We start from the raw sequence: 27,907 nt of genomic DNA on the forward strand, positions 1-27,907 counted from the left end.
AGAAACTGAGACCCCAGGGTGGTACAGATTGGGGCCTGGAGTGGGCCCAGGTTGGCACACCCGTAGGCCCGCCTCATTAGGAGGAGTGAACTTTTATCATGGAGACCCTTCCTTTCCTTCTACCAGCTCACTCATGGGAAAGGCAGGGAAGGAGAGCGCCCTCATTAATAGTGTTTGAGACATGGAAGAAAGAGGTCTTTATACCTACAAAAGGACCCCCCACCCCGACATGTTAGTAACTGAGCAGTCCCTCTGGGGGTCTGCCTCTGTCGTGATGGTCACCAGGGGTGGTGCCCCTTGAAGCAGCCTTCCACAGGCCCCACGGACATTTGCTCCCGCTACCATCACCACCTTAGAGAATCAGCTGAATGTGGTCTAAACTTAATCATGAATGACCTTGGGCAGGTTTCCCAGCAGACCCAGAGGAGGTGGGTTCCTGCCCGCTGCTCTGAGGAATGACCTGGGACCAGAGGTTCTGGACTCTCTCTGCCAGCGGCCAAGGTCGCCCACTTACTGAAGCCCGGGGTCCAAGACTGCCTCCACGGCTGTGCAGTTTATAGGAAACTGGGAGGAGTTTCCTGGGGACTTGTAGCAACAAAATCAGTTATCTTTTTTTTTTTTTTCTTTTCTAAGTTTGTAAAATGTATGTATGTATGTAATCTCCATACCCAACATGGGGCTCAGAAGTACAGCCCCTGAGATCAAGAGTCACACGTGCTTCCGCCTGGGCCAGCCAGGCGCTCCTATATCAGTTACCCTTCAAACACTCCTGGGAGGTACTTTTCCAATAAGGAAATTTTATAAAATAGAAATAGTAGCAAGTGGCATTTCAGAGTAAAACGGGTTCATGTGGCAGCCAGAGCGACTTGAGGTTACTGACAGCAGTGGTGGGAAATGACAGTTGTTAGGGGCTTCAAACATCTTCCGTGGAGGAGGAAGCACACCCGGGCCAGAAAGAGAGAGAAAGGGCTTTGGGGGCTTGAGGGACAGGGTTTCAGCCCCAGCACTGCCACTTTTCCTGGCTGTGTTACCTCAGACAAGTTGCTAAACCTCTCTGAACCTCCATAAAATGGGGATCATAACGCCACCTCTGTCCTGTAGCCATCACAGATGGAGAATGGCTGGCATCTAGCCGCTGTCTGAGAAAGGAGGCCTACTGTTAGTACTCACCAGGAGATGGGTTACCTGGGTCCTTGGCGGTGTGAATCTGAGATGTGAATCAACGCTTTTAAGGACAGAAATTGTGGCTAAGGCTTGTCAGTTACAGGTGAAATCAGAGAATATGGGCCCAGCATGCTTCCGCTGTGCGACTCTGCTGAAATCAGAGAATATGGAAACTGCTTTTTTGATCCACGCCTCACTTCCTCTGTGCTCCCTTTGCCGAGTTTCCTTTGCAGATTCCCTGTTAGCCGACTCACACCCTCACCCCTGCCCCTTGCTCATGGGTTTACGTCCTGAATTTTTAATCATTAGCATTTATCAAAATGTGCCTGTCATATGTCCTCATATTCCTCTGGCCCTCACTCCAAGCGGTACACTTATTCCCAGGTTAACCTCAAAAAGGTGAAAGCTTTTTACTCTGTCTTGTAAGTTCTGTGATGTTTACATATGGATGTTTTAGGCTTCCTCCTCAAACCAGAGGTTTACTCTGTTTCCTGGAGAACAACTGAGTTGAGTGTGAATACACAGAAACGTTTCTGGAGCCCCGTCCTACCCCCACCCCCACTCACCCCTGTAGGCTACACGCTGTGGGGCCAAGTGGCAAGGTCCTGCCCCAGCAAGTTGCCTCCCAGTGATGGCGGTGGGAAGGTTTGGAAGGAGAACTTTAAAACCCAACTCAAAATTGAACCAACACTAAAACATTTCACCTGAAAGAAGCTCATTCATGAGTCCTTAAAACTTGCATGTGCTTGTTTGTTTTGAGCGTCCCTAGAGATGAATGTTAAAATACTGCAAAGTTTTAAAACGTCTGACCAAAATGTTTAATGTGGTGGCTTTGGGTACACCTAGTCTCAATCAGAAGTGAACATAGACCACACAACTGGAAACTCCTGGAAGGAGTGACATGCCTCACTTTCTTTTACTTAGCACCACCTGAAACTTGACCCTAAACATTCAGACCCGCTGAATCCAGGTCCCACACTGTCGTTCGGCTTTCTGAGGTTCCCTCAGATCTTACGTCTTGCAGCTTCCGCATTATTACGTAGTTTCTAGGAGACACTCTTCCTTTAATAAGACATCGGAAATTCAAACCATCCTTAGTAATATTTATCCAGTTGTGGTAGGATATCACTAACGAATGTGTAAGAACCAGATTCAGAATGGATGAGCTAGACGCAGTCATTTCAGTCAGTGGGAATCCCATGCACGCTTTGGAGCTGCTTTATACTAATAGGTTGGGAATGTGGATTTGGAATCCACCTGAGCCTGGCGTTGCCTTCCGCTGACTGTGACCTGGGTTGAGTTTCTGTAACTGACTCTGCTTCAGTTTCCTTAGAAAAAATCTGAAAATAATAACCATACCTACCTCACAGGGTGGTTTGAGGATTTACCGGAATTCGTATTTGCAAACCACTTAGAATAGTGTCTGGGACGTAGGAAGCTCTATGTACATGTTTAATAAATAAAAAGTAAATCTATGATTTTATCCCATGATCTATATTATCAGGTCAGTTAGGTAACATCTTGAAAATATATTGTGCATACTGAAAATCTGGCAATTTAAAAGACCTTAAAAACTTACCTTTAAATAGTTGAATGTTTTCTGGATGCCTGGGTGGCTCAGTCTGTTAAGTGTCTGATTCTTGATTTCTGCTCAGGTCATGATCTCAGGGACATGAGTTTGAACCCCAAATGAGGCTCCGTGCTGGGTGTGGAGCCTGCTTAAGGTTCTCTCTCCCCCCCACCCCCGTCCCTCTGCCCCTACCCCTGTCCCATAAACAAACAAATAGCTGAATGCTTTCCATATAAACTCAGTACATTTTTAAGCTTTAATTCCAGTATAATTGACAAACAGTATTATATTAGTTTCAGGTATACAGTAGTCAACAACTCCATATATTACTCAGTGCTCACCAAGGTAAGTATACTCACAGGTCATCTCTGGCTCAGTCCGTGGAGCACACAGCTCTTGATCTCAGTGTTGTATGTTTAAACCCCATGTTGGGTATAGACATTGCTTAAAAATAAATCCTTTAAAAAAAGAAAAAGAGGGGCGCCTGGGTGGCTCAGTGGGTTAAAGCCTCTGCCTTCAGCTCAGGTCATGATTCCAGGGTCCTGGGATCGAGCCCTGCATCGGGCTCTCTGCTCGGCAGGGAGCCCGCTTCCTCCTCTCTCTCTGCCTGCCTCGCTGCCTACCTGTGATCTCTATCTGTCAAAAAAAAAAAAAAAAATCTTAAAAAAAAAAAAGAAAGAAAAAGATAAGTGTACTGTTAGTCCCCTTCCCCTATTTCACCCATCCTCCCACTCACCTGTGCTCTGGTAACCTCAGTTTGTTCTCTATAGTTAAGAGTTTGTTTTCTGGTTTACCTCTCCCTCTTTTTTCCCTTTGTTCATTTTGTTTCTTAAATTCTACATATGAGTGAAATCATACGGTATTTGTCTTTCTCTGGTTTATTTCATTTATACTCTCTAGATCCATCCATGTTGTTGCAAATGGCAAAATTTGATTCTTTTTTGTGGCTGAATAATATTCCATCGTGTATATACATCATTTCTTCTTTATCCATTTATCTATCTATGGACACTTGGGCTGCTTCCGTAATTTGGCTATTGTAAATAAAGCTGCAATAAACATAGGGGTGCATGTATCCCTTTGAATTAGTGGTGGTTTTTTTAAAGATTTTATTTATTTATTTGACAGAGAGATCACAAGCAGGCAGAGGAGCAGGCGGGGGGTGGGAAGCAGGATTCCCGCTGAGCAGAGAGCCTGATGTGGGGCTCTATCCCAGGACCCTGAGACCATGACCTGAGCTGAAGGCAGAGGCTTAATCCACTGAGCCACCCAGGTGCCCATATATTAAATTTAAACTATTTAAATTTGCATTTTTTTGTAAATACCCAGTAGTATGATCACTGGATCATAGGGTCATTCTATTTTGATTTTTTTGAGAAATCTCCATATTGTCTTCCATAGTGGCTGCACCAGTTTGCATTCCCACCAACAGTATGTGAGTCCCTTTTTTTCTACATCCTTACCAACATTTCTTTCTTGTGTTTTTGATTTTAGCCATTCTGTCAGGTGTGGGTTTATATCTTCTTGTGGTTTTGATTTACATTTCCCTGATGATGAGTGATGTTGAGCATCTTTTCTTTTGTCTGTTGGCCATTTCTATGTTTTCTTTGGAGAAATGTCTGTTCATTGTTTCTGTCCCCCCCCCCTTTTTTTAAGAGAGAGAGTGTGAGTACGAGCTGGAGGTGGAGGGCAGAGGAAGAGGGAGAGAGAGAATCTGAAGTAGGCTCCACACTCAGCACAGAGCCCAATGTGGGGCTTGATCTAAGGACCTTGAGATCATGAGCTGAAATCAAGATTCAGATGCTTAAGTGATTGAGCCACCCAGGCACCCCTCTTCTGCTTCCCCCTTTTTTTTAAAGTAGATTATTTAGGGGCACCTGGGTGGCTCAGTCAGTAAAGTGTCTGCTTTAGGCTCAGGTCATGATCCCAGGGTACTGGGAGGGAGCCCCGCATTGGCTCCCTGCTCAATGGGGAGCCTGCTTTTCCCTCTTCCTCTGCCCCTCCCCATGCTTGTGCACTCCCTCTCTCTGTCTCTTTCAAATAAATAAATAAAATCTTGGAAAAAAAGATAAAGTAGATCATTTGGAATTTTTTGGTGTTGAGGTGTATAAGTTTTCTGTATATTTTGGATATTAACCCTTTATTGGATATGTCATAGCAAATATCTTTTCCCTAGGCTCTCTTTTAGTTTTATTGTTTGTTTCCTTTGCTGTGCAGAAATTTTTATTTTGATATAGTCCCAATAGTTGCTTTTTTCTTTTGTTTCCCTTGCCTCAGGAGATATATCTAGAAAGATGTTATTGTGGTCAATGTCAGAGAAATTACTGCCTGTGTTCTCTTCTAGGATTTTGATGGTTTCAGGTCTCACATTTAGGTCTTCAATCCATTTTGAGTTTCTTTTTGTGTTTGTTGTAAGAAAGTGGTCCAGTCCAGTTTTACTCTTTTGCATGTGGCTGTCCAGCTTTCCCAACCCCATTAGTTCAAGAGACTGTCCTTTTCCCATTGCATATTCTTGCTTCCTTGTTGAAGATTAATTGACTATATAATTGTGGGTTTATTTCTGGGCTCTCTGTTCTGTTCTGTTGATCTCTGTGTCTGTCTTTATGCCAGTACCACACTGTTTTGATGACTACTGCTTTGTACAGATTCAATAAATTTTTAAAATTAGGAAATATGAAACAATGGCAACATTTAAGGGAAGTTATTCTTTGCTTAAGTTTTTCCTCAGTATAGCTTCGTCAGCGGCTGGTGAAGGCTTCTCATATACTGATAGGGACAGTGGGAACTTTGTCATAGGGAAGCAGCTCTCTCTCCCCTCCTTCTTGGTTGAGGCCTGGTCAGGGCCCCTCCCACACACCATGCCAACCCCATGCAAAAGTACAGAAACTTCATTTTTAAAACCAACTTGTCAACTTTTTAATTAGCAAATCAGCCTTCAAGTGTATTTCCTTCATAAGTTTTTATTCCTTTCTTAGACTTCAACTAATGACAACTTTGACCTTGTATTGTGCCGGCCTCCTTCCTTATTACACTTACTTGTTTTGATGGCAGATGTCTTGGCCTCGGCCAACAGCGCTCAGGACCCTGCCCTACTCTCCAGAAGACTTGTGTTGCCTGATGCGGGATCGTCCTCATATATGTGGCTGCAGAAGCGCTTGTCCCCGTGGAGTGGGAAGGGTGTGCACCATCAAGCATTGAACGTAAATGTATAAAATAGCATTTTAGGGGCACCTGCGTGGCTCAGCGGGTTAAAGCCTCTGCCTTCAGCTCAGGTCATGATCCCGGGGTTCTGGGATCAAGCCCCACATTGGGCTCTCTGCTCGGCGGGGAGACTGCTTCCCCCTCTCTCTCTGCCTGCTTCTCTGCCTACTTGTGATCGCTGTCAAATAAATAAATAAAATCTTTTAAAAAATCTTTAAAAAAAATAAAATAGCATTTTACTCAAAATGTTATTCAAAATGCTCTTCAAAGTGTGGTCCCTGGACCAGCAGTCCAGTCCTTGTCTAGGAACTTACTAGATATGCAAGTGTCAGGCCAGCTATGGGCCAGCTAAATCAGAAACTGCATTTTCACATCATCACATCCTCTCCAGGCCGTTGGAGTGCACACTGGGCTGGAGAAGCTCTGGCCTCAGCTCTGTACATCATCTGCCATCATTTCGAAGGCTGCTAGAAATTTCTAGGCTCAGCTCTGGAATCCAAGATCACATGCAGATGCAAAAATGAATAGTCTATCCCATCTCCTAAGTTCTGAGTACAGCTTTGCTTCCTGCTGCTTGTCAAGAGGATGCAATGGGTCACTTGGGAAATGGACTAAGCATAGATAGTGCTGGTCTGGGGAAGCAAATAGCCAGCAAGGGCGTAATCTCTTACAAAGAGGAGCTCTGGGTGGCTCAGACGGTTGAGTGTCTGCCTTCGGCTTGGGTCATGATCCCAGGGTCCTGGGATAGAGTCCTGCATTGGGCTCCCTGTTCACCAGAGAGTCTGTTTCTCCCTCTCCCTTTGCCCCTCCCCCTGCTCATGCTCTCTCTCTCTCTCTCTCTCTCTAAAAAGAGGAGAGGTGTAAGTAGCTCTAGGGACCTGGGAGGGTACTGCTCTGTGCAGAGTGACGAAGTTGAGACTCATCTTATCTCAGTCCACTCAGCGTTGGGGGCCCCTGACCTGAGCTCCCATCACACTCTGTACTTCATCTTACCCTCTGGTCTTACGTGTGCTTGTTTGGTTCCCTTCCTGACCTTAGCAAGGAGGTCTTTGAGGCAGAGGCTGTGGCTGGTTCCTCCTGGGGGTCTGGTCCCTGGCACGGGCCCTGGGGAATCGTAGTGCTTCATAATGCAAATGAATGAGTCTGAGAGTTCCACTTCTCCAGGAGGGAAACACACGGGGGATCTGGTTTAACTTTCTGTAATGCTCCCTTAAAATGGGGAACCGGCCTGGGACATTCTTGTCCAAGTACCAGGGTTGGGGAATGCTTCTTGGGCATGTTTCTGACTGGAGTTCCACTCTGACTTTTCTTGCCAAATGAAACTTCAACAGCACCCAAGGCAAGCTGATGAAAATAGGGAGGAAGGGGGGCAAAAGAAGAACCCATCTCACTGACTCAGTTCTCACCGTCAGCTCTTCATCACTTCCAGTAGCTATTGAAGTTTCAATGCAAATACCACCCCCCCACTCCCCCGACCCCCGCCCCGCACCCAACCTCCCCCTACACTTCCAGGCCCCACATGAAGGCTTTCCAATTGCTCACACTGGAATTTATTCCCTCTTTAAAGAAAAACCCTTCCTTCTGGGAGGGACTGGGTACATATGACCTATAAAGGAAATTTGTCCTGAGGATGAGGCAGGCACAAGGAATCAAGGAACTAAATTCAAGGAAGTTGCTGATGTGACTCTTTATTTCCCTCGTTCTGTCACTTCCCTCTTTCCCAAGGCATCCTGACTTCTACCTGTCCTGACAGGACCTTTGGCTTCTTGGGGAAAATCAGAGAGCAGTAAAGGCTCTCAGCCTGCCACATTGTTTTCTTTGAAAACTTTTGTTCTTGTTTGCTTAGAAATTTGCCGAAAGGGGTGCCTGGGTGGCTCAGTGGGTTAAAGCCTCTGCCTTCAGCTCAGGTCATGATCCCAGGGTTCTGGGATCAAGCCCCACATCGGGCTCTCTGGTCAGCAGGGAGCCTGCTCCCCACCCCCCACCCCTGCCTGCCTCTCTGCCTCCTTGTGATCTCTGTCAAATAAATAAATAAAATCTTTAAAAAGAAAGAAAGAAAGGAAGGAAGGAAGGAAGGAAGGAAGGAAGGAAGGAAGGAAGAAAGAAAGAAGAAAGAAAGAAATTCGCCTAAGACTCTGCAGATTACAATGTTTCTTTCTGCAGTTTTTCTTTTAGGGAACTCCAGGCTCCAGCCACCCAACCAATGGCATGAAGGAAAGGAAGGTTTCAAATGAAAAGAAGAGAAAGAAAGGAGGTAGAGAAAAAGGATGAAGGTCCTGAGAATAAGAAACTGGGCCCAGTGACCTTGAGATTTATGCAGACAATGGAATCCACCCTGAGGGTTGGGGTCCTGATGAGCAGAAAAGCTGAGGCTGGGTCCAAATGAGTCAGAAGAGGCCCCTCCCTGCCATGACCAAGGAAGGCGTCACCTCTACACCAAAGTCAGTCACCAAGGAGACAGAGGAACAGTGGGCCACATCCCTTTGTCCCATTTCTCCAAACTTCTCACAGAGCTGGAGTAAGGGTCAGGAGCAACTTGGCATAAATCCAGTACCATTACAGGGGGAAATAGAGGCACACATGACAGAGAAGTGCTCAGGGCATCATTCCAAATTTCGAAGCCAAGTTTCCAACCTGTGTTCTTTTGGATATGAGGTGAATATTCCTCCCCGCTTCACCCCTCTTACCTACCTCTTCTACTCAGCAGCTGACGGAGCCAAACCTAGTCAACATTCCTGTGTGAGATCACATAGCACTTGTGTTCATGTGCTCCGGGACGCACAAGGTATTTGTGATGGGCCTGGAGCACTCTGAGAAAAGACAAGGCTGGTAAAGAGGCCACCACAGTACTTAGCTCCAGATAACTGAGGCTGCAGGAGGACGACAGGGCTGGCTTTGACCCATCAGTCCATTTGACAGTAATACACTTTATATATTGAAAGACCCCCTAAGTACTGGCTCCTTTTTGGTCTGAGAGGAAGCGGAGCATCACATTCACTTTACTTCCACAGCATTTACGGATCCGGAAAGGGACAAGGTAACGGCCATGTTTTCTTAGTTGTGAGCCAGAGTATAGGGATTGCATTTCTATGCCATTCTGTATTTTATAGAACGCCATGAACTTTCCTTTACCCCTCTTTCTACCTTGGCAAGCAATGTATTTGAGGGATGAAAACATCCATATGGAGCACTTAAATTCCACAAGATCTGGACTTCTTATAGAATTATTCAGTAGAAGTAGCAGACAGATTGAGCTGGGGAAAGACTTTTCAAGCCTTTCATATTGTTCCTACTACTTTGTAACAATAGGTTGATTTAGAAGTGGAATGCAATGAAAAGATTTTAACCAAATCTGGAAACAAGAGTTGGAAGCTCACCACCTGCCCCTTCTACAAGGTGACCCAGACGGGACATTCTCTCTGGACTTGTTTCTTCCCCTGTGAAATACAGGATGTTGTGCAATCGTTTGCCTTTCTCTTTAGCACCATGTGCCTGGCACTATATGCTTCAGACGTGCGTTGTCTTGTGCAACCTTAACAGCCCAGTTTATAAATGAAGAAATGAAGGCTCAGAGGGGGCAGCTGCTAATAAATGTTAGTGCATGCAGTCCCATGCTGAGCCCAAGGCCTCAGGAACTCCCAGCATTATTGTTAAGAACTTTTCCTGTAATAGAAAATAGGATTTCAGCAGATTTCTGTTGACCAAAATGATTCCTAAAGTGGAAGGGTCCTGGCATAGCTTAAAGCAAGATCAAAGCAAATGGCAGTGGAGGCTTCCAGCTGTGGGCCAAGCAGAGAGTGCCACCCCCACCCCAGCCTAAGAATGGTGTTTCCTATCATCTTGCAACAGCCTCCCCTCCCACGCACTGGGCCCAGGGGGCTGCCTGCAATGCCTGGCAGGAACTCTGGTGTACACAGTTGTGAGAAGCTACTCTCTGAGAGGGCTTTGTGGCTGCTTGTGGTAAGTGCTCCCACACAGCTCTCCACCTCCCCCACTCTGTGGATGGGATGACTCTCAGCTTGGGAGCCCCTCAGCAGCCCAAAGAGAATGATCAGGAGAATTCTGTTTGTAAAAATCTGTTTAATAAATACACATCTTAGAAGTACCAAAATAATTACCAACAAAATACACAATGTACACCATTTACAGGAGGGCAACACAAACCTTGACAAGTAGTGGCTTTTAACCCCACACCCCCAAAAGGCTTAACGACACACCTGGTCTTTACATCTAGTCAGTCGTTACACAACCCACACGGGGCTGAGCTACCGAATCTATGGTGATTCAGTCAAAAAGCAAGTAAGATGTCGTCCTTTCATCACATGTTGCATAACCTCCTCCAGAAACCCCACAAAGGTGAGGATTGAATGAGGTTTTCTTTGAATTCCAGTGATCGTTCTTGTTCCCTTCTAAAGTTCACCAAAATAACAAAATGAGGGCAGATCCACCATAGTGAATGTTTCAGGCCAGGGAGCGTGAAGTGCGATTTTAAGTACCCTCTTTTAAAATTTTTTTTTTTTTTTTTTTTTTTTTTTTTTAGAAAAATAAAACTCTCTTTTTGTACAAATATACAAGTCCATGTCCTTTTACTCTTCTAAGCTTATAACGTCAGGCGCTGGCCTCCAAGCACACAGTCATCATAGGGCAGCTAAGAACAAGAGAAAGAAAAAGGCACGTTAAACTTCCAGAACTTTGCCAAAGGTGCTGGGATAATGGTGAGGGCTGTTCCTCGAAATAACTCAAGTATTCTTGGATGCCATTCTCCAAAACTGGGATATAAATTAACTTCAGGGGCTGAGGGAGCTTCTCTTTAATGCTCCTCTCCTTTAAAAAGGGCAAAAAATGAAGACACACTTTGGGGGGGTACTACTGGTCACTCACACTAAAGTGTGAGAACTTCATTAAGTTGAGCCTTTTGGATACAGGGTCCTGCTTTGTGCAGAACGACAAAGTTGCGACTCACCTCGTCCTCCGTGAACTCTGACTCCGTGTCGTAGCTCTCCTCATCCTCGCTCTCTGGCAACATCTGAAGGCTTTCTAGGGTCAGCTGGCCCAGCTGCTGCTGTATCCGCGTGCTTGGGCGGCCCCAGGTGAGCTGGTACGGGGAGTAGCCCTGGTAGGTAACTCTGTTGACATCAGCCCCACACTTCAACAAGAGCGACACGAGATCAGAATTCTGCAGGTCCACGGCGAGATGGAGGGCGGTTCGGCCATTGCAGGGCTCCTGAAACCCAAAGGAATTGGAGAGGTTTATGGCTGAGTTTGGAATTTCTGCTTGCAACAAGAGCACGTGAGGTCTTACTGTGGAGGGCCTTGCAGCCCTGAGGCACTCCATCTGGAGACATGAAGTACTCACCTGAGCATTGACGTCAGCACCCAGAGACACCAGAAGCTCCACAATGCCCAAGTAGCCACGGATAGAGGCTAAATGTAGACACGTGTGCCCTAGAAGAATGATGAAAAAAGTATAACCACTTGTTTCAAGCCTCAGATCTCAAGCACAGCTTTCCACCTATTCTGGTAGGGGGCAAATACTTCTGATTTTGGAGAACCCAGAATCTGGGCTCTGAATGGACTTTATTAAGGCATCACAGGCCTTTTACATGTATTTTCTCTTCCTCTCCGGTGTTGAGAGTTTCTGCTCTTGCCTGGATTCCTAAAGTTGGCCCACCTCCCCCTTCTCCAAGTCATCTGCCTTCTGATGGGCAGGGTAGGGCAGGCAGACGTACCATTGTAGTTAGTGGCCTGGAGGACGGAGGAGAGGTGCTGGGTCCTGCAGGTCTGAGTCAGGACTCCCACACTGGCCAGGCAGCCTTGCTCACAGGCAAGGTGTAGGGGGGTATTTCCTCGAAAGTCTCGGAGCTCAGGATCACAGCCAGCTTCCAGAAGTGCCTCAGCAATTTCTGGTTGGTTGGTGATCACGGCCAAGTGGAGTGGAGTCTACAAACAGAAGAGGGAACAGAAAGAGGATAAGCCATGGCCCAAACTCGGAGTCTGTCTTCCCTTGAACCCCAGAGATCTCCTGGTCTTTGACTGTTGCTCCTCCCTAACAGGTCTAAGGGGCAATACAAATCCCAGAGGCTCCAGGTGGGCTTTCATAAAGGCCTCACCATCAATGAATGGAATTTTCTTTCCTCTCTAGGACCTTGCATAAAAGGTCAGGGAAGATAATGACTAGTGATTGTTAATTGACGAAAGACTGGGAGCAGCTGTGCTAGATCCAGCTTTATTACTGGGTCAGAGGCACGGGGCTGGGCAGGCCGGCGCACCTGCTGCAGGTTGTTCTGGAAGTTGAGAAAGGTCAGGTCGCCCTTCACTTGGCGGATCACTTCCATGGTCAGTGCCTTCTCTTCATGGATGATGGCCAAGTGCAGGAACCTAAGGGGAACAGAGGGAAAAACCCCCAGGGCTGGTGAGTGCATTGCGTGGGGCCCAGCGAGGCGCGGGCTGCGGGGGATTGCGCAAGGCCGGGGTTTCTGGAGGCCGAGGCCGCGGTGTTTTCCGCGAGGTTATTATGAGCTGAGTGTTCCTGGCAGGCGCCCAGGGACTTTCCGGGCGCCCCCCCCCCCACCACCCTTCTCGGCGGGCGCCGGTCAGACCGCCCCGCCCTCCCGCCGGGCCGGAACGCCCTGTACTTCCCCTCCCGGCCGCGAGGCGCCCGCCAGCGGGGCAGAAACTCCAGCCTACCCTCCCCCCGCCCCCCGACTCTCCATTATGCAAGAGGGGACTTCGCGTCCCCGCCGCCGCCCCGCCCCCGCCGAGCGCCGAGAAGACCGGGCCCGGACCCGGGCCCGGGGGGAGGGGAAGGCATGCGCGTCTGCAAGGCAGAGCTGCTGCACCGCAGCCCCGGGATCCGACCCTCATTTCCCATCCCCCGGCCCCTACGCGCATCCCTCTGCTTTGCACGGTCTCCGGGAGATGGGGAGCGGCGAAGCATAAACCCCGGTCTGCGGCCGCCTCGCGCGCCTCGCGCTGCAGGCCCGGCGTCCCCACCCGGCCCCGCGGTACTTACGAGTCTCCGTCCTCGGTGAGCTGCTGCTTCCAGGGCTCGGCGCCGCGCGGCGCCTCCTGCGGCTCGAGGCGGATCTCCTTCAATTCCTTCACCAACTGCTCGTACTCCTCGTCCTTCATGGAGTCCAGGCCGCTGTCGTGGCGGTCGTCCAGCAGGCGCTCCTTCTTGAGCGCGTCCCGGGGACCCTCCATGGCCCAGTCCTGGTTGTGCTCGGCGGGCTGAAACATGGCGCGGGGGAAGCTGTGGCGCTGCTGCCCAGGTGCGCTCGGCCGCGGGCTGCGCGCTCGCTGCCTCTTCGTGTCACGGAGGGGAGGACCGCTGGCTGCGACTCTTGTGGGCTCGCCAGCGCCGCCGCGGCGCCCTATAAACGCTGGCAGGGGATTTTTCCGGGGCGGGGTCAGGCGCGGGGAATTTCCGAGCCAGTCAGACCAGAAAAGAGAACTGGCCTCGTTCTCTGCTCGGGAGGGAGACGGGGGTGGGGGCGGGGGGAGAAGCCTAAACCCTGAGCCGGGTTCATCAGAGAAACTCCCTGCGATGAGCCACTGGGGTCATGTACAGGGAACTTTTTTGATGAACGCTGAGTGGCTGGAAAGTCCTCCCGACTAAGGTCCCCTACCCCGGTACTTCCCTGCTGTTTGCACTCAGTAATCCCGTCCCTCTGCAAGAAGCCTTCTTTCCCTGGGGTTTCCCAAGATCGATTCGATTTGGGGTCGTGGACTGCTGAGATCCCAGTGAACGCAGACCTGTTGTGCAGTTCCTCCGTGGGGTTTGCCGACCCGCCGGTCCTTTCCGATTCTTGATCTTTTTGAAAACTCGAGTGGAAATGATGGCTGGACGTCGGGATTTGCTTCCCCACACTTCTCTCTGCGGAGAAGGACGCCCTGGCGGGTTAGAAGGTCGCAGGCTGCCTCTGCCTTCCTGCCAATGCCAGGCTCTCTGCAGCGCAGGGACACTTAGCCCTCCCCAGCACCCCCCCCCCCCCCCCCCCCCCCCCCGCCCCGCGTAGAAGTTGTGAATGTGAATGCTTTGGCATTAAGAGACCAATGGTAGGAGGGGCAAACCCTCTGCCCTGTATTCAGGCAAAATGCTGAACAGGACCATAACTTTTTTCAAGTAAAGCAAAGTGTTGATCTTTGTAGTAGAAGTTGTAGCTAGCTACTCTGGATGAACAAAAGAATTATCGAGGTCATGGTCCCTGATTTGCACTGTGCTGCTGCAAAGAATGGATCCTCCGCTTACTTCTGGGTGCCCAGCTGGGTGACTTTCCAGAAGTCTTTTTTTGGAAGAGGCTGAAGAATAGGGTGAGCAGTGCCTTATCCAAGATTGGGCACTTAAGGATGGCTAAGAAAGTAGTTGCTAAACCTGCTACAGGAGATTACCAGATTACCCCCTTGCTAGCTCCTTGCTCTCCTGCCCTGGGGAGGGCAGGAGTTGGACATATCCAGGCTCCCCATCCTCTGGTTTCACCTGCAGAAATAGAACTTATGTTCCCACTCCACCCCCTTCTAGCCTGCAAGCCTCTAACTGAATTTATCTACTTCTAGAACTGGTCCAGGCAAAATAAAGCAATTGGGTCAGAGTTTTTAGGGATGAGCCCCAGGAGCCTCTATAGTTATGCAGAAAGTTCTGGTGATTGTATTGCATTCATCTTTAACTTGACTGGCTGTGTACTAACCAGCCCTTTGCTCATCTCTTCTCTCTCTCCAATCCTCTAACTGAATGTAGGGAACCTGGGTCAGGGGGAGTGAGGAAAAAAATAGGGTAAAAAAGCCCTAAAATCAAGACCTAAAACCTTCAGGGTCATAGTGATCACATGTTTATAATGAAAACTTTCCAAGGACAGACTCCATTGTCTCTGCAGGCACATGATATACAAAAACCCTTATGGAAGCAGGATAGAGCAGTGGCTATACATAGGAGATCTCCCTTCTGACTCCACCTCTAATTAACTGCATATTAATTGGGGAGATCAGTTAACTTTGCTGTGGTCTACCTGCTCTTATCATAAGATTCGATCAATGTCATTTAAGGGTTTTTTTCCTGCTTAAAAATTGTATTGCTGGGGCGCCTGGGTGGCTCAGTGGGTTAAGCCACTGTCTTCGGCTCAGGTCATGATCTCAGGGTCCTGGGATCGAGTCCCACATCGGGCTCTCTGCTCAGCAAGAAGCCTGCTTCCCTCTCTCTCTCTCTGCCTGCCTCTCCGTCTACTTGTGATTTCTCTCTGTCAAATAAATAAATAAAATCTTTAAAAAAAAAATTGTATTGCTTGTCCACAAACAGATAGATAGCTGCTTAAGGGTGACTGTGTCTCTTGGAAGTAGTGTAAGTTTTTGGAAGGACTCCCAACACTTTTTGCAATACATTGTTCATTCTCAGAACTCCTCTTGTAAGATAGTTATCATTCCTATTTTCCCAAAAAGGAACTGAAATGCAGAGAAATTTACCTCGGCACCCTGTGACAGTTTATCTAATTTCTATCCCAACATATTAATCATGGGGCCAAAGCAGTTGTAGTATTTACACTTTTGAAAACTCCATGTAGAAATGAGACCAAATGGGACGCCTGGGTGGCTCAGTGGGTTAAGCCTCTGCCTTTGGCTCAGGTCATGATCCCAGGGTCCTGGGATCAAGCCCCGCATTGGGCTCTCTGCTCAGCAGCGAGCCTGCTTCCCCTCTCTCTCGCTGGTTGCCTCTCTGCCTACTTGTGATCTTGTCTGTCAAATAAATAAAATCTTTGAAAAATAAAAGAAATGAGACCAAATGCATAGTAATGTGAAGAAGATGCTCAAAGTGTTTTCTACTCCAATCATTAGGTGAAATAGAGGGTTGATTGGTGTTCCCCTATCAGGCAATATTCATCTCTGTTAAAAAAAAAAAAAAAAAAAAAAAGTTGAGCTCTCAGTGCCCCACTTATATAGCTTAGAAGATGATTTTTAGCTGCAGGTTTAAAAATGATTATTAAGAAAGAAAATCATGCATAAAAAAGAAAAAGTCTCAATAGCTTCCTTGTACCTCCTTTTAGTGCTTTACCTTCCTGATGGTGTTCAAGACCCATAGTCTTTATTCCTGATTGTGTACTGTGCCACCTAGTGGTAAGAGTCAGGCCAAAGCGCTCCCTGATTTGTCATCATGCTTTTGGAAATTTTGGGAGGTGCTGAGCCTTGATGACCTGTCCCTGTCATGGGGATTCCCAAGAGGGTACCTTATGATTTTCTGCAACCTAGGAGATCGTTTCGAAAGTGACCCAACATGTTTTCTCCCCATCATATAGAGCTCTATGTGGTTTAAATCAATAAACATTACATCTTGGAGATCAAGAACATACTTGGAAGTCAGGAAACATGAGCAGATGGGCCGAAAGAAGACAGCGAAACTGATGATTGGTTTAGAAAGAACTTTAAGGACTCTTGGACATTTAGAGTTCTCCCGGCAACAGAAGGATGTTAAAACCTTAGATAACTCATTTTTAAAGTAATTTGGGTTTTATAAAATGCAAAAGACAAAAGAAAGTTAACACTGGGCGCCTGGGTGGCTCAGTGAGTTAAAGCCTCTGCCTTCACCTCAGGTCATGATCCCAGGGTCCTGGGATCAAGCCCCGCATCGAGCTCTCTGCTCAGTCTGGAGCCTGCTTCCTCTCTCTCTCTGCCTGTCTCTTTGCCTATTTGTGATCTCTGTCAAATAAATAAATAAAATCTTAAAAAAAAAAAAAAGAGTCCTCTCTCCCCCAAAGAACTTTTAAACATTACACTGTGAAAAGTATAATCGATTGAAGGAAATTCTGACTTTTCTCACAAAGACTGTTTAGGTTACTTACTTATTTACATTTGTTTTAAACTCCTTTTAATAAGCACCTTGTTGAGGTGTTCCTGCTCTTCTGGTGTCCCAACCACGTGCCAAGGCTACCTATTGGGTAATCTTCTCTGATGGGGGAGGCCTGCACGTGTCACTCTGGCTAGAATTCCTGGCTCTCCCTTTCCACTGTTTGTTGGCTGTAACCAAGCAACGTGTCTATAGGTGTGTAGGGTTGTTTGCATTGGGGTGGGAGTTGGAGGCTTCATAGCATGTGGCCTCCTCTACATTGCCAGGCTATTTGCTGTCTTGTCTAGGGTGTCCGTTCATTCTGAGTTTAGTCAGGGTATGAGGACACTCAGCACTAGGGCAAGTGCCGCAGAAAAGCCTGGGTACTTTGCAGAGTCTGAGGCATGAATAATAGGACGTCCCTGTTCCTGGGCACCATAATCAGGTGTGGGGCTCATGACACCTCTCAGTATCAGAGTTAAAATCTACCACCAGAAACTATATGTGCACTCCACCCTATGGTCTAAGGTCTTGGGAATGGTTTAGGACAAAAGTAAACAGAACCATAGTTGTTAAAAAGATGTGCTTCAGATTATAAGTAAAGATTTAGGAACCTTGATCCATCAAGGTTCTTGTCATCATAAGATAATGTCTTTCTCAAACCTCCTTTTAGAGCCTTTCTCCTCTGGAGGGGAGCCCGAGATCATGTGGCTAACTTTTAGAAATTGAGATGAGTCTCGGAAGCTTATCTTTGAGGCTGTTCTTGGGGGATACCTATAAAAATATGGGTTCTAAAAGTTATATTTAGGCTGATTCTTAAATACTGAAAGCAAATAAGAGAGTAAGAAGGGTCACAAGCAGAAACTGTGAGCAGGGAGAAGGAGGAAAATTGGCCTGGAATGTTTTTTTCCTTTATTCCAAATCTCTGCTATCAGAGTCTAATCCCATGACTGGGACGTATTCCCTCTGGATAAGTCATTCAGCTTGGCTCACGAATGCTCATTTCCTTTTTTTTTTTTTTTTTTAAAGATTTTTTATTTATTTGACAGAGAGATCACAAGCAGGCAGAGAGGCAGGCAGAGAGAGAGAAGGAAGCAGGCTCTCCTCCGAGCAGAGAGCCCGATGCGGGGCTCGATCCCAGGACCCTGAGATCATGACCTGAGCCGAAGGCAGAGGCTTAACCCGCTGAGCCACCCAGGCGCCCCGACGAATGCTCATTTCCTATATCCTAGGGCTGATTGTAGGCTAAAGTTTAGGGATAATTTTGCCAAGCACACTAATATTTTCAGAAAGCAAGGTAGATTAATGCATCAAGGCTTTAAGTGTTAATATTTGAAAATTGGGCCAATTTAGAAAAGTTAAAGAGCACGGGAGGCGGGGAACAGGGATTGCCCTGACACTCACTGATTGAAACCCGGGAGGCAAGGGGACTGTAGCTGGGGTGGGTGGGGTGACACCATGGCTATACGTCTTGGTAAATAATCTATATGAACATGGCAATGGGAAGAGAATGGGGAAGCCTACCTATGACCCAGTCACAGCTTTGGCTCTGCTGCCTTGAAGGACTCTGATCCACGCCCAAGTGGGGCCAGAACATCAGGACAGGGAGGTACTGGGAAGGACAAGGATTCACAGGAGAAAGAGGAGGCTACATAAAGGTCAGGAGCATGGAAGAAGGGGATGTGGGGAGGCAGCCACTGTGGAATTTCCCTTCATCAAGGGCAGAATCCAGATGCCCAGACAGGCGCTGTGTGGATGGTACTGTCTCCAGCGACATCTTCAGGCCATCCATGGAATAACTTCTCCGAGGAATCACATTTTCTTGAGGGGATTTTAGGAAAAGTTGGGTTAAAGACTAAAGACGTTACCCCCCCCCCCCCAAACTGGATATTTATTGTGACTACAGTGCATAATTTCTCCTGGTTCCAAGGGAAAGCTGCGAGTGTTCCTTCTCCTGAAACACGTAGCTGATCAGTTCTGTTCATCCTGCTTTTTCAATAACTACAGCCCACCCCCTTTCCATTTTCACGGTCCCCCTCGTTCCTGAAAGCCCTGTGTTGCCGCAGAAACCTCTCAGTTTGTGTATACATTCACTGAATGCTTGCTGGGGCCGGAAAATTCTCCTGTTTAATCTCCACAGCCCTTCTGTTAGGTGGGTATCATTATTTCTGTTTTAAAGGAATGTGAGGCTCAGAAGGGTTAAGCCGCTCACTCAGAAGGCCACAGTCAGTGTGTGAACCTCTCACCTCGGGATGTCCCTCCTACTGATTATGCTTCCCATAATCTACAGTGATGCTTGGCTGTTTCTATTTTATTATTTGATTTGATTTGATTTGGTTTGTCAGAGAGAATGGAAGGCAAAGGGAGAAGCAGTCTCCCCGATGAGCAGGGAGACCTATGCAGGACTTGATCCCAGGACTCTGGGATCATGACCCGAGCCATCCAGGCTTCGAGACTGTATCTATTTTAAACATCTGCAAAGCTATGGACACAAATTATACATTGTGTTTTCTAGGGTATTAAAATTAGTTTTTAAGTAGAAACCTAGCACTTCCACATGTTTAAAAACTCAAGTGATATGATAGGGTTACAGGGGCACCTGGGTGGCTTGGTGGGTTGAGGTCCTGGGATCCAACCCGGAGTTGGGCTCTCTGCTCAGCAGGGAGCCTGCTTCTCCCTCTCTCTGCCTGCCTCTCTTTGTACTTGTGATCTCTCTCTCTGTCAAATAAATAAAATCTTAAAAAAAAAAAGGGTTACAACTCCATAATTATACAATCCATCCCCTTTCAGTACTGTTTCTAACATACATTTTCATCATGTTATTTCTTGTAGCAGAGCCTCGAAAAACCTACTCCGGCCTGCAGCATGGAGTCTGAATTCCACAGGTCGCATTTAAAACCCTCCAGAGTCCTGACTCTGCCAGGATTGGCCACTCCTATCCCCCATTTCTCCCCAGCACCAACCCTCTGCTCCAGCTGCTCTGGGTTTCCCTGGGCCATGTCCTCCACTCCCCCGCTTAGTCCAAGGATCAACTTTTTTTTCTGCTTCCTTGCCAGGGCCTGCCCTTTCCAAGAGAGAACTCCGTTCTCTTCTGAACCCTTCTAATTCTTATCGACTGTCTTACACATTGGGCTTGTGGTCACATGCTGCCTTGCACTGCTTAATTATTGCTCCTGTCCTCTTTTGACTCCAGTTAGACACTGAAGAATGTGGGGTGGAATGGTCCCTGCTGGGCTGGGAGGAGGATATTCATTTCTTCCATGTCTCCCTTGTTCAGTCCATTGTTTAAGGCATAGGGATCCTCTTTTCTCCAGACCTATCATAACTGTTCTTTGACTCTTCTCTGTCAAGACCTTATTCTTCATCCAATCAACTTTTCTATCTGGAAATCCTCTCAAGAACTCATCTGGTCCAGCCTCCAAATGAGTAGGGTGCTATTCCCACTCTATAAAGGAAGAAGGCGGGTCCCCAGGGGGCTCAGTTGGTTAAGCGTCTGCCTTCGGCTCCGGTGGTGATCCCAGGGTCCTGGGATCTAGCCCCACATCGGGCTCCCTGCTCGGTGGGAAGCCTGCTTCTTCCTTTCCCACTCCCCCTGCTTGTGTTCCCTCTCTTGCTCTCTGTTAAATAAATAAAAATCTTGAAATAAAAATAAAGGAAGGAGGGACTGTGGAATAAAGGCTCTGAGGAGGACGGGAAGTCAGGCTAGAGCCACCATAGAACACAGCCTGTCTGAGGATTAGAGCATTTGTGAGAGGAGTGAGGAGATTATAAACAGACCTAGACAGGGCTCCCCCTTCTCTTTTTCCCCGCTTTTGCTGCCTGAGAGTCCCTTCTAGTGGGCCCTCAAGTAAGGAGGAAGAGTCCTCCTCCAAATCTTTAGGATGCAATGGATGAGATTCTGGAGTCTTGCTGACTGCTGAGTGTAGTTCCCCAGGATGAGAGAGCAAAAAGGAAACTGGGGGAGCCTGGGTGGCTCAGTGGGTTAAAGCCTCTGCCTTCAGCTCAGGTCATGGTCTCAGGGTCCTGGGATCGAGCCCCACATCAGGCTCTCTGCTCAGTCTGGAGCCTGCTTCCTCTCTCTCTCTGCCTGTCTCTCTGCCTATTTGTGATCTCTGTCTGTCAAATAAATAAATAAAATCTTAAAAAAAAAAAACTGGAAGTGAGTGAGTGAATGAATGAATGAATGAAGGGGCTGAATGGGAATCAGTCGGGGTGACTGAAAGCACGCCTGCCAGTCAGGAGGATGCATCCTTGGAATTCCCATCACAGGACTGCAAAGCTGAAGGTCTGTGGGCGGCGTGGCTGGCCAGGTCCCAGGGGGTGTTGCTGGGAAAGCCCAGCAGCTGCCCTTCCAGGGTGATCTCTGATGCCTTTCAGAAGCAGCAGCATTTCCAACAGCAAATATCATACCTCAAGAATTTGACCTAGTGTAACAAAGCGTACAGCCGCTAACCTAACCAGGACATAGCCCAGCATCATCTCTCTGACTCCGGTAACTTCTAGAACCATTCATCTCTCAGATACATTTTTCCTTAAAGAGGAAATCCTAAGGAGGAGCTTAGGTTTTCCAGGGAAGTCTCCACACTTCAGGCTGATCAAAGAGAATTTCACTCAAATCACATTACATATGAACGGATATGAAATTATTTGATAAAAGTAGCCTGGGGGGAAGGGCTACTAGATATATTAGATGTGAGGGAACCTTTGCAACTTTCCACAGTCTACGGCTTTACCTTTTCACTGCAAGTCTTTTTATTCTCACTTTTTTTTTTTTTCTACTTTCTCAGTTTGTCAGGCCAACCCTGGGTGATTCATACTGGCAAGAGCAAGACTGAAAGTTGACAGTATGGTATGTGAGGGGGTTGCCGTCTGCAGGGCGTTGCACTGAGGCTAAAAATAGGTGGGGGTTCTTGGGGCAGCCTCCTTCATGGCCACAGGCACCCCAAAAGGAAAACTCACCAAAGAAATCTGCCCACAAGAGAGGACAAAAGCCCCCACCTCTGTCATCCCTTTTGCCCCACGGAAAAGGCTCACAGGGGACAGTGAACTTGGTGCTTTCAAAATGTCATAGTTCCTACAGACAGGCTCTTATTCCTCACCCCTGTACCTCAGATGAGAGACTTTCCCTCTATGTAAGTTAACTTTCTTAGTTCCTGCTCCAGGAGCAAACACAGATGTGTGTCTCTAACTGCCTGGAGCTATGTTTAGTCAAAGGATTGGTTTAGATAATGTGAAACACTGACGTACATGGCTAAAATGAGGAATGAAACCTCCAAAGAAAAGAAAGTATTGGGGCACCTGCGTGCCTCCATTGGTTAGGGATCTTCAGCTCAGGTCATGATCCCAGGGTTCTGGGATCGAGCCCCACATCAGGCTCCTTGCTCCATGGGGATGTCTGCTTCTCCCTCTGCCCCTCACCCCCGCTTGTGCGCACGCTCTCTCTCTGTCTCTCGTTTACTCATGCTCTCTCACCTAAACCTTAAAAAAAAAAAAAATATTCCTTGGGGCATCTGGGTGGCTCAGTGGGTTAAGCCTCTGCCTTCTGCTCAGGTCATGGTCTCAGGGTCCTGGGATTAAGCCCTGAATGGGGCTCTCTTCTCAGCAGGGAGCCTGCTTCCTCCTCTCTGTTTGCCTGCCTCTCTGCCTACTTATGATCTCTGCCTGTCAAATTAAAAAAAAAAAATCTTGGGGCACCTGGGTGGCTCAGTGGGTTAAAGCCTCTGCCTTCAGCTTAGGTCGTGATCTCGGGGTCCTGGGATCAAGCCCCACGTCAGGCTCTCTGCTCAGCGGGGAGCCTGCTTCCCTTCCTCTCTCTCTGCCTGCCTCTCTGCCTACTTGTGGTCTCTCTCTCTCTCTGTCAAATAAATAAAAAAAATCTTTAAAAAAATCTTTTAAAAATTATATTCCATTGTATGTATGAACTACATCTTTATCCATTCATCAAAAACTAATGATGTACCATATGTTGGCTAATTGAACATAGTAAAAAATTTTTAAAAATGAGCAAAACAAAACAAAAAAACCCAACAACCTACTATATATGAACATGAATGTGTCAAGCATTTCTTTTATACCTATTTTGTGCCAGGCACTGTACTGGAATCTGGAGGTACAAAGGAAATAAAATAGGGCTCCTGTTCTCAAGGAGCTTATAGGCTGGTAGAGAAATAGGGAAATGAGTGGTTCTAGTGGAGAGTAAGAAGGGCTATGCTTGTGGTAAGAGCAGTGCGCTCAGAGCGTGAAACAGGGGAAGCCACACAGGGGAGGGCTTGTCAAGGATGGCTTTTGAGGGTCAAGTAGGAGTCGGGTACAAGGGCATGCAAGAGAAGGTTGAGTCTGTGGCAAAGCATGGAGGTGTGGAACACCCTGGTGTTGTGTGTGAAGCTTGGTGTGTGGTAGAGGAAGATGAGAGAGTTAGAAAATAAACCTTAAAAAAAAAAAAGAGGACTTGTTAAAATTTCATGGAGGGCGGCTGGGAAAAGGGAAGGGCAACACTGCCAGAAAGCTCTGAAGGAAGGGAAAAGTGAGTCGTGTGGGTATCGAGGGGAAGAATGGTGTGCATAGTATTCAGTGAGTGCAAAGGCCCTGGGATGGGAACACCCTTTGAGGAGCAACAGGGACTCAGTGTAAGTGGTGTAAAGTGAGTCAGGGGAAGAGTAATAGGAAATGAAGTCAGAGAAAATAGAGTGCCAGATCAATGGTGGGATCTTAGGTATTGATTTTTAAACATTTACGAAATTCTTCCATAAGATATCACTCTGTGGTGCCTGGGTGGCTCGGTGGGTTAAGCCTCTGCCTTCGGCTCAGGTCATGATCTCAGGGTCCTGGGATCGAGTCCCACGTCTCGGGCTCTCTGCTCAGCAGGGAGCCTGCTTCCTCCTCTCTCTGCCTGCCTCTCTGCCTACTTGTGATCTCTGTCAAATAAATAAAATCTTAAAAAAAAAAAAAAGATATCACTCTGTTGGGGCACCTAGGTGGCTCAGTAGTTAAGTGTCTGCCTTCAGCTCAGGTCATGATCCCAGGGTGCTGGGATCAAGCCCCACATTGGGCTCCCTGCTCAGTGGGAAGCCTGCTTCTCCCACTCCCCTTGCCCCACGTTGTGTTCTCTCTTGTGCTGTGTCTCTGTCAAATAATAAATAAGATCTTAATTTAAAAAAAAAAAAAAAGACCTCACTCTGTTTCTCTTGTACTAAAAGGTACTATTTACTTTTGAGGGAACACTAGGTCCCAGACTTGACCTATGGCTCTTCCAGTACTGAGATCTCATTAGTGGCTAATGAATTTGTTCAGCTGCTTGTTTTACCAAAACAATTGAATTACGTCTGCAAAGACCAGTATAGAAGGAAATAGGTTTCTCTGGTTACCTTTTATGAGTATCTGTGCTCTACGTCGTTCTCTCCCTCCCTAATCCATCCTCCCACTCCCTATCTCTTCACTAAATTCCAAGAGAATTGCCTTGGCAATGTCTTCTGCATTTTTTCTGGATTACATGTTACATTGCGTGCACTTCTGGGAAAAATGGACCCCACCCCTGTGAGTCCTGGGCGGTGGCTCAGACCTTCAGTCTGTCAACCTCCACTCTTTTTATGGTCAAGCCTTTTGGGGCTGGCCCTCCCCACAACCACCTGTACTGGGGGAGAAAATAATTCTTTAACACGTTAAAGGGCAGGCTAGCATGTTTGTCTTTCTGGCAGATTACTGGATTTACAGTCAAAGAGAGAAACATTAAAAATAACTGTTGCCACAGTAAAAGGCAAACTACTAGGCTGGCTGGATCATTGTAAGAAAGTTCTGTGTTTTTTGTTGTTGTTGTTGTTGTTTTGGTTTTGGTTTTGGTTTTGGTTTTGGTTTTAAATGTTCTCTCAAAAACAATACGACCTGGGATAGAATCGGATCTGAGGCACAGCAGCATGCCTGGCTATTGTCTGCAGAGCCTGGAGCTGGGTCCTGACAAATCCATGGGACTGGAAAGGTGCGGGACTGGCCTTGAAGAGGTATATATCCTGGGCTTCTGAGAATGGATGGGGTGTCTATGAGGATTCGTGTTTTCACATCAGTACATGAGAAAGATTTTCCACCCAAACAAAAGCAAAGTCGACGCTTCCCTCGCAATTTGGTTTGGAATCTTCAGAGACCCCATTTGTTTTCTAGAACAGAAAATGGTTTTGAAGCCATATTTATGTATTACCAAGTTATCTGTGGGTAAAAAAATTATAAAGGATTGGATTTTAAAAGCTCATGAGTTTTCGTCAATGCCTTTTCTCTTTCCAGATTTGAATTGGCTCTTAGTGGCCCACACAGCGTAGAGGGGTGACTTTCTCGAGGTGAGGTTCCCCACCTCTCTGGAGCAGGCCCCACATGAGGCCACTCCAAGACCCCAGGCAACTGGGCCTGCTCTTAGGGTCTAAGGACTTTTTGGGCTGGGACAATTATTTTGTTGATCCCTAGAACCTTCGATGGTAGGGGCTGAAGGGCCCTTTAAGGTCATTTAGCCAACGACTCCATTTAAGCTTAAAGCATGCCTCCCTATCCCCACCAAGTGGCCTAGCAACTTTGGTAAAACACCTCTAGTGTTTGCAATGAGATACCACCTCACACCAGTCAGAATGGCTAAAATTAACAAGTCAGGAAATGACAGATGCTGGCAAGGATGTGGAGAAAGGGGAACCCTCCTACACTGTTGGTGGGAATGCAAGCTGGTGCAGCCACTCTGGAAAACAGCTTGGAGTTTCTTCAAAAAGTTGAAAATAGAGCTACCCTATGACCCAGCAATAGCAATACTGGGTATTTACCCTAAAGATACAAACGTAGTGATCCAAAGGGGCACGTGCACCTGAATGTTTATAGCAGCAGTGTCCACAATAGCCAAACTATGGAAAGAACCTAGATATCCATCAACAGATGAATGGATAAAGAAGATGTGGCGTATACACACACACACACACACTGGAATACTATGCAGCCATCAAAAGAAATGAAATCTTGCCATTTGTGATGACGTGGATGGAACTAGAGGGTATTATGCTTAGCGAAATAAGTCAACGGGAGAAAGACAACTATCATATGATCTTCCTGATATGAGGAAGTAGAGATGCAACATGGGGGGGGGGGTTAAGGGGGTAGGAGAAGAATAAATGAAACAAGATGGGATCGGGAGGGAGACAAACCATAAGAGACTCTTAATCTCACAGAACATACTGAGGGTTGCTGGGGGTCGGGGGTTCGGGAGAGGGTGGTGGGGTTATGGACATTGGGGGTGTGTGTGCTGTGGTGAGTGCTGTGAAGTGTGTAAACCTGGCGATTCACAGACCTGTACCCCCGGGGCTAAAAATACATTATATGTTTATAAAAAAATAAAAAATGAAAAAAACCCCCCACATCTAGTGTTTGTACTTAGGAACAGTATTAGGTGGGAAGTGAGACCCCAATTTCATTTATGCAGGAAGGCCTTTGTGTAGGAGATAAGTTTTGATGTGGTTAATCTGTTCAGTTCAAATGTGATCCAGTTCAATTAAAAGAGAGGAAAAGGAAACTTGACTAATGCCTCTTTTCTTTTGCCAAGTCAAACAATATTGTGGATGGAGAATCAAGAATATCCTTTTGGGAAATAACTAAATGGCAAGCCCCCTACACTCGTATTTCCCTCCTAACAAAAAAACAAGAAAGCCCACACCCTAGAAAGCCATAGTTTCTTGTCTCCACCAACAAAAACAAATTTTATGGCCCAGTCTTTACATGAACCACTCTGTGAAAATGATAGCAAATGTAATAACCCCAGACAGCTGCAATTATCTAAATGTTTCTCTATTAGCCACTTGAATGGCTAAAGCTTGATAATCAAATCAGAGGGAATGCTAATTGAAATGTAATAGAGCTTACATCCATGTGATTAGGTATCAAAATTTGATTCCAATATTGTTACAAACAAGGCCCATCAAGTCACACTAAAAATAAATATTATAACCTCAATGGCAAAAGGAGATGGATTCTTTCAATAAACAAGAGTATCGAACTGGAGCTTGTTTGTGCTGCGTCACCGCCACCTATTGGTACTTAGTGGAACTGCAGAGACCATCTTTCCTAGGAGGTGGGGCACAGCCATTTCTATTTTTCCAACCCAAGAACTTTCTCGACAATGGACAATACTAATAATGATCATTTCTGGAAGAAGAGGCCAAGAAGATTCCAGCGGGGAGGGTGTACGTTGGCAAGAACTAGAGGCGAAGTTGAATGGACTCGGTGGGACCAGGTAATGGACTGCCACTGAAATACCCGCTGGAGAAATGATCCCTCGCAATCCCTGCGTCCCAGGTGACCTCTTTCCTCCCCTACTTCCGCTAATGGAAACTTCACTTGCTGTTGGTAACACCTTTAGAATAGACAACACTTATTGAATCTCTACTATGATAGGAACACAGTCTCAAAATCCTGCCGAGGAACAGAAGTATAAAATGTGGTCCCTCCCTCAGGGAGTTGATAAGCAGTTCCGTGGAGAGATCAGAGAAAACCCAGGCTACCTTATACCGGCTCTTAGGGACTGACTTTTGGCATAGAATAGTCTGGAGGCTTTGCATGTGTGACAATGCTTTTATTCAACACTCATGCTTAAGACAGTTTGCCTAGATAAAGTAAACTTTGCTCCCACTCATTGAATGGCTAGGGAAGCTTGATCTTTAAATTTCATGCCTGTGGCATGTGGGAGATAGTAGAGGGAGGGCAAATCAAACCAGTTGCTTAATGTACTAACTACATAGAAACTTAAATACATGAAGACAAAATTGTATGTATGTACATGCATACTGGATTTGGCCTGAACTAGCCCTGATTTTTTTCCCCAATTGTTGTGGGGGAGGTAAAATACACAAAATATAAGAATTGTCATCCTATTCTTGCTTAAGTGTATAGTCCAGTGGTATTAATTGTGTTCATATTGTTAAGGAACCATCATCACCGTCCATCTCCAGAACCCTCTTCATCTTGCAAAACTGAAATTCTATCCTCTTCCCCCCAACCCCTGACAGCCACCATTCTACTCTCTGTCCCTCTGATTTTGACTACTCTGGGTACCTCATATAAATGGAGTCATACAGTATTAGCCTTTCTGTGGCTGGCTTATTTCACTCAGTGTAATGTTCTTAAGATTCATTCATGTGTAGCATATG

General features: G+C 46.8%; 1 protein-coding gene across 1 annotated transcript; it reads right to left on the reverse strand.

The window, feature by feature from the left end:
* Nucleotides 1–9,995: 9,995 nt before the first annotated feature.
* Nucleotides 9,996–13,297, reverse strand: NFKBIA (NFKB inhibitor alpha). Its single transcript, XM_047738430.1, has 6 exons — nucleotides 12,948–13,297; nucleotides 12,205–12,313; nucleotides 11,665–11,875; nucleotides 11,292–11,380; nucleotides 10,899–11,159; nucleotides 9,996–10,583 (listed from the first exon to the last, which is right to left on the reverse strand). Exons 1-6 carry the CDS (start codon nucleotides 13,172–13,174, stop codon nucleotides 10,536–10,538), a joined length of 945 nt encoding a protein of 314 aa, XP_047594386.1. The 5' UTR covers nucleotides 13,175–13,297; the 3' UTR covers nucleotides 9,996–10,535.
* Nucleotides 13,298–27,907: the final 14,610 nt, after the last annotated feature.

Source organism: Lutra lutra, chromosome 7 (genome assembly GCF_902655055.1).
Source record: "Lutra lutra chromosome 7, mLutLut1.2, whole genome shotgun sequence".
Classification (NCBI taxonomy): Eukaryota; Metazoa; Chordata; class Mammalia; order Carnivora; family Mustelidae; genus Lutra; species Lutra lutra.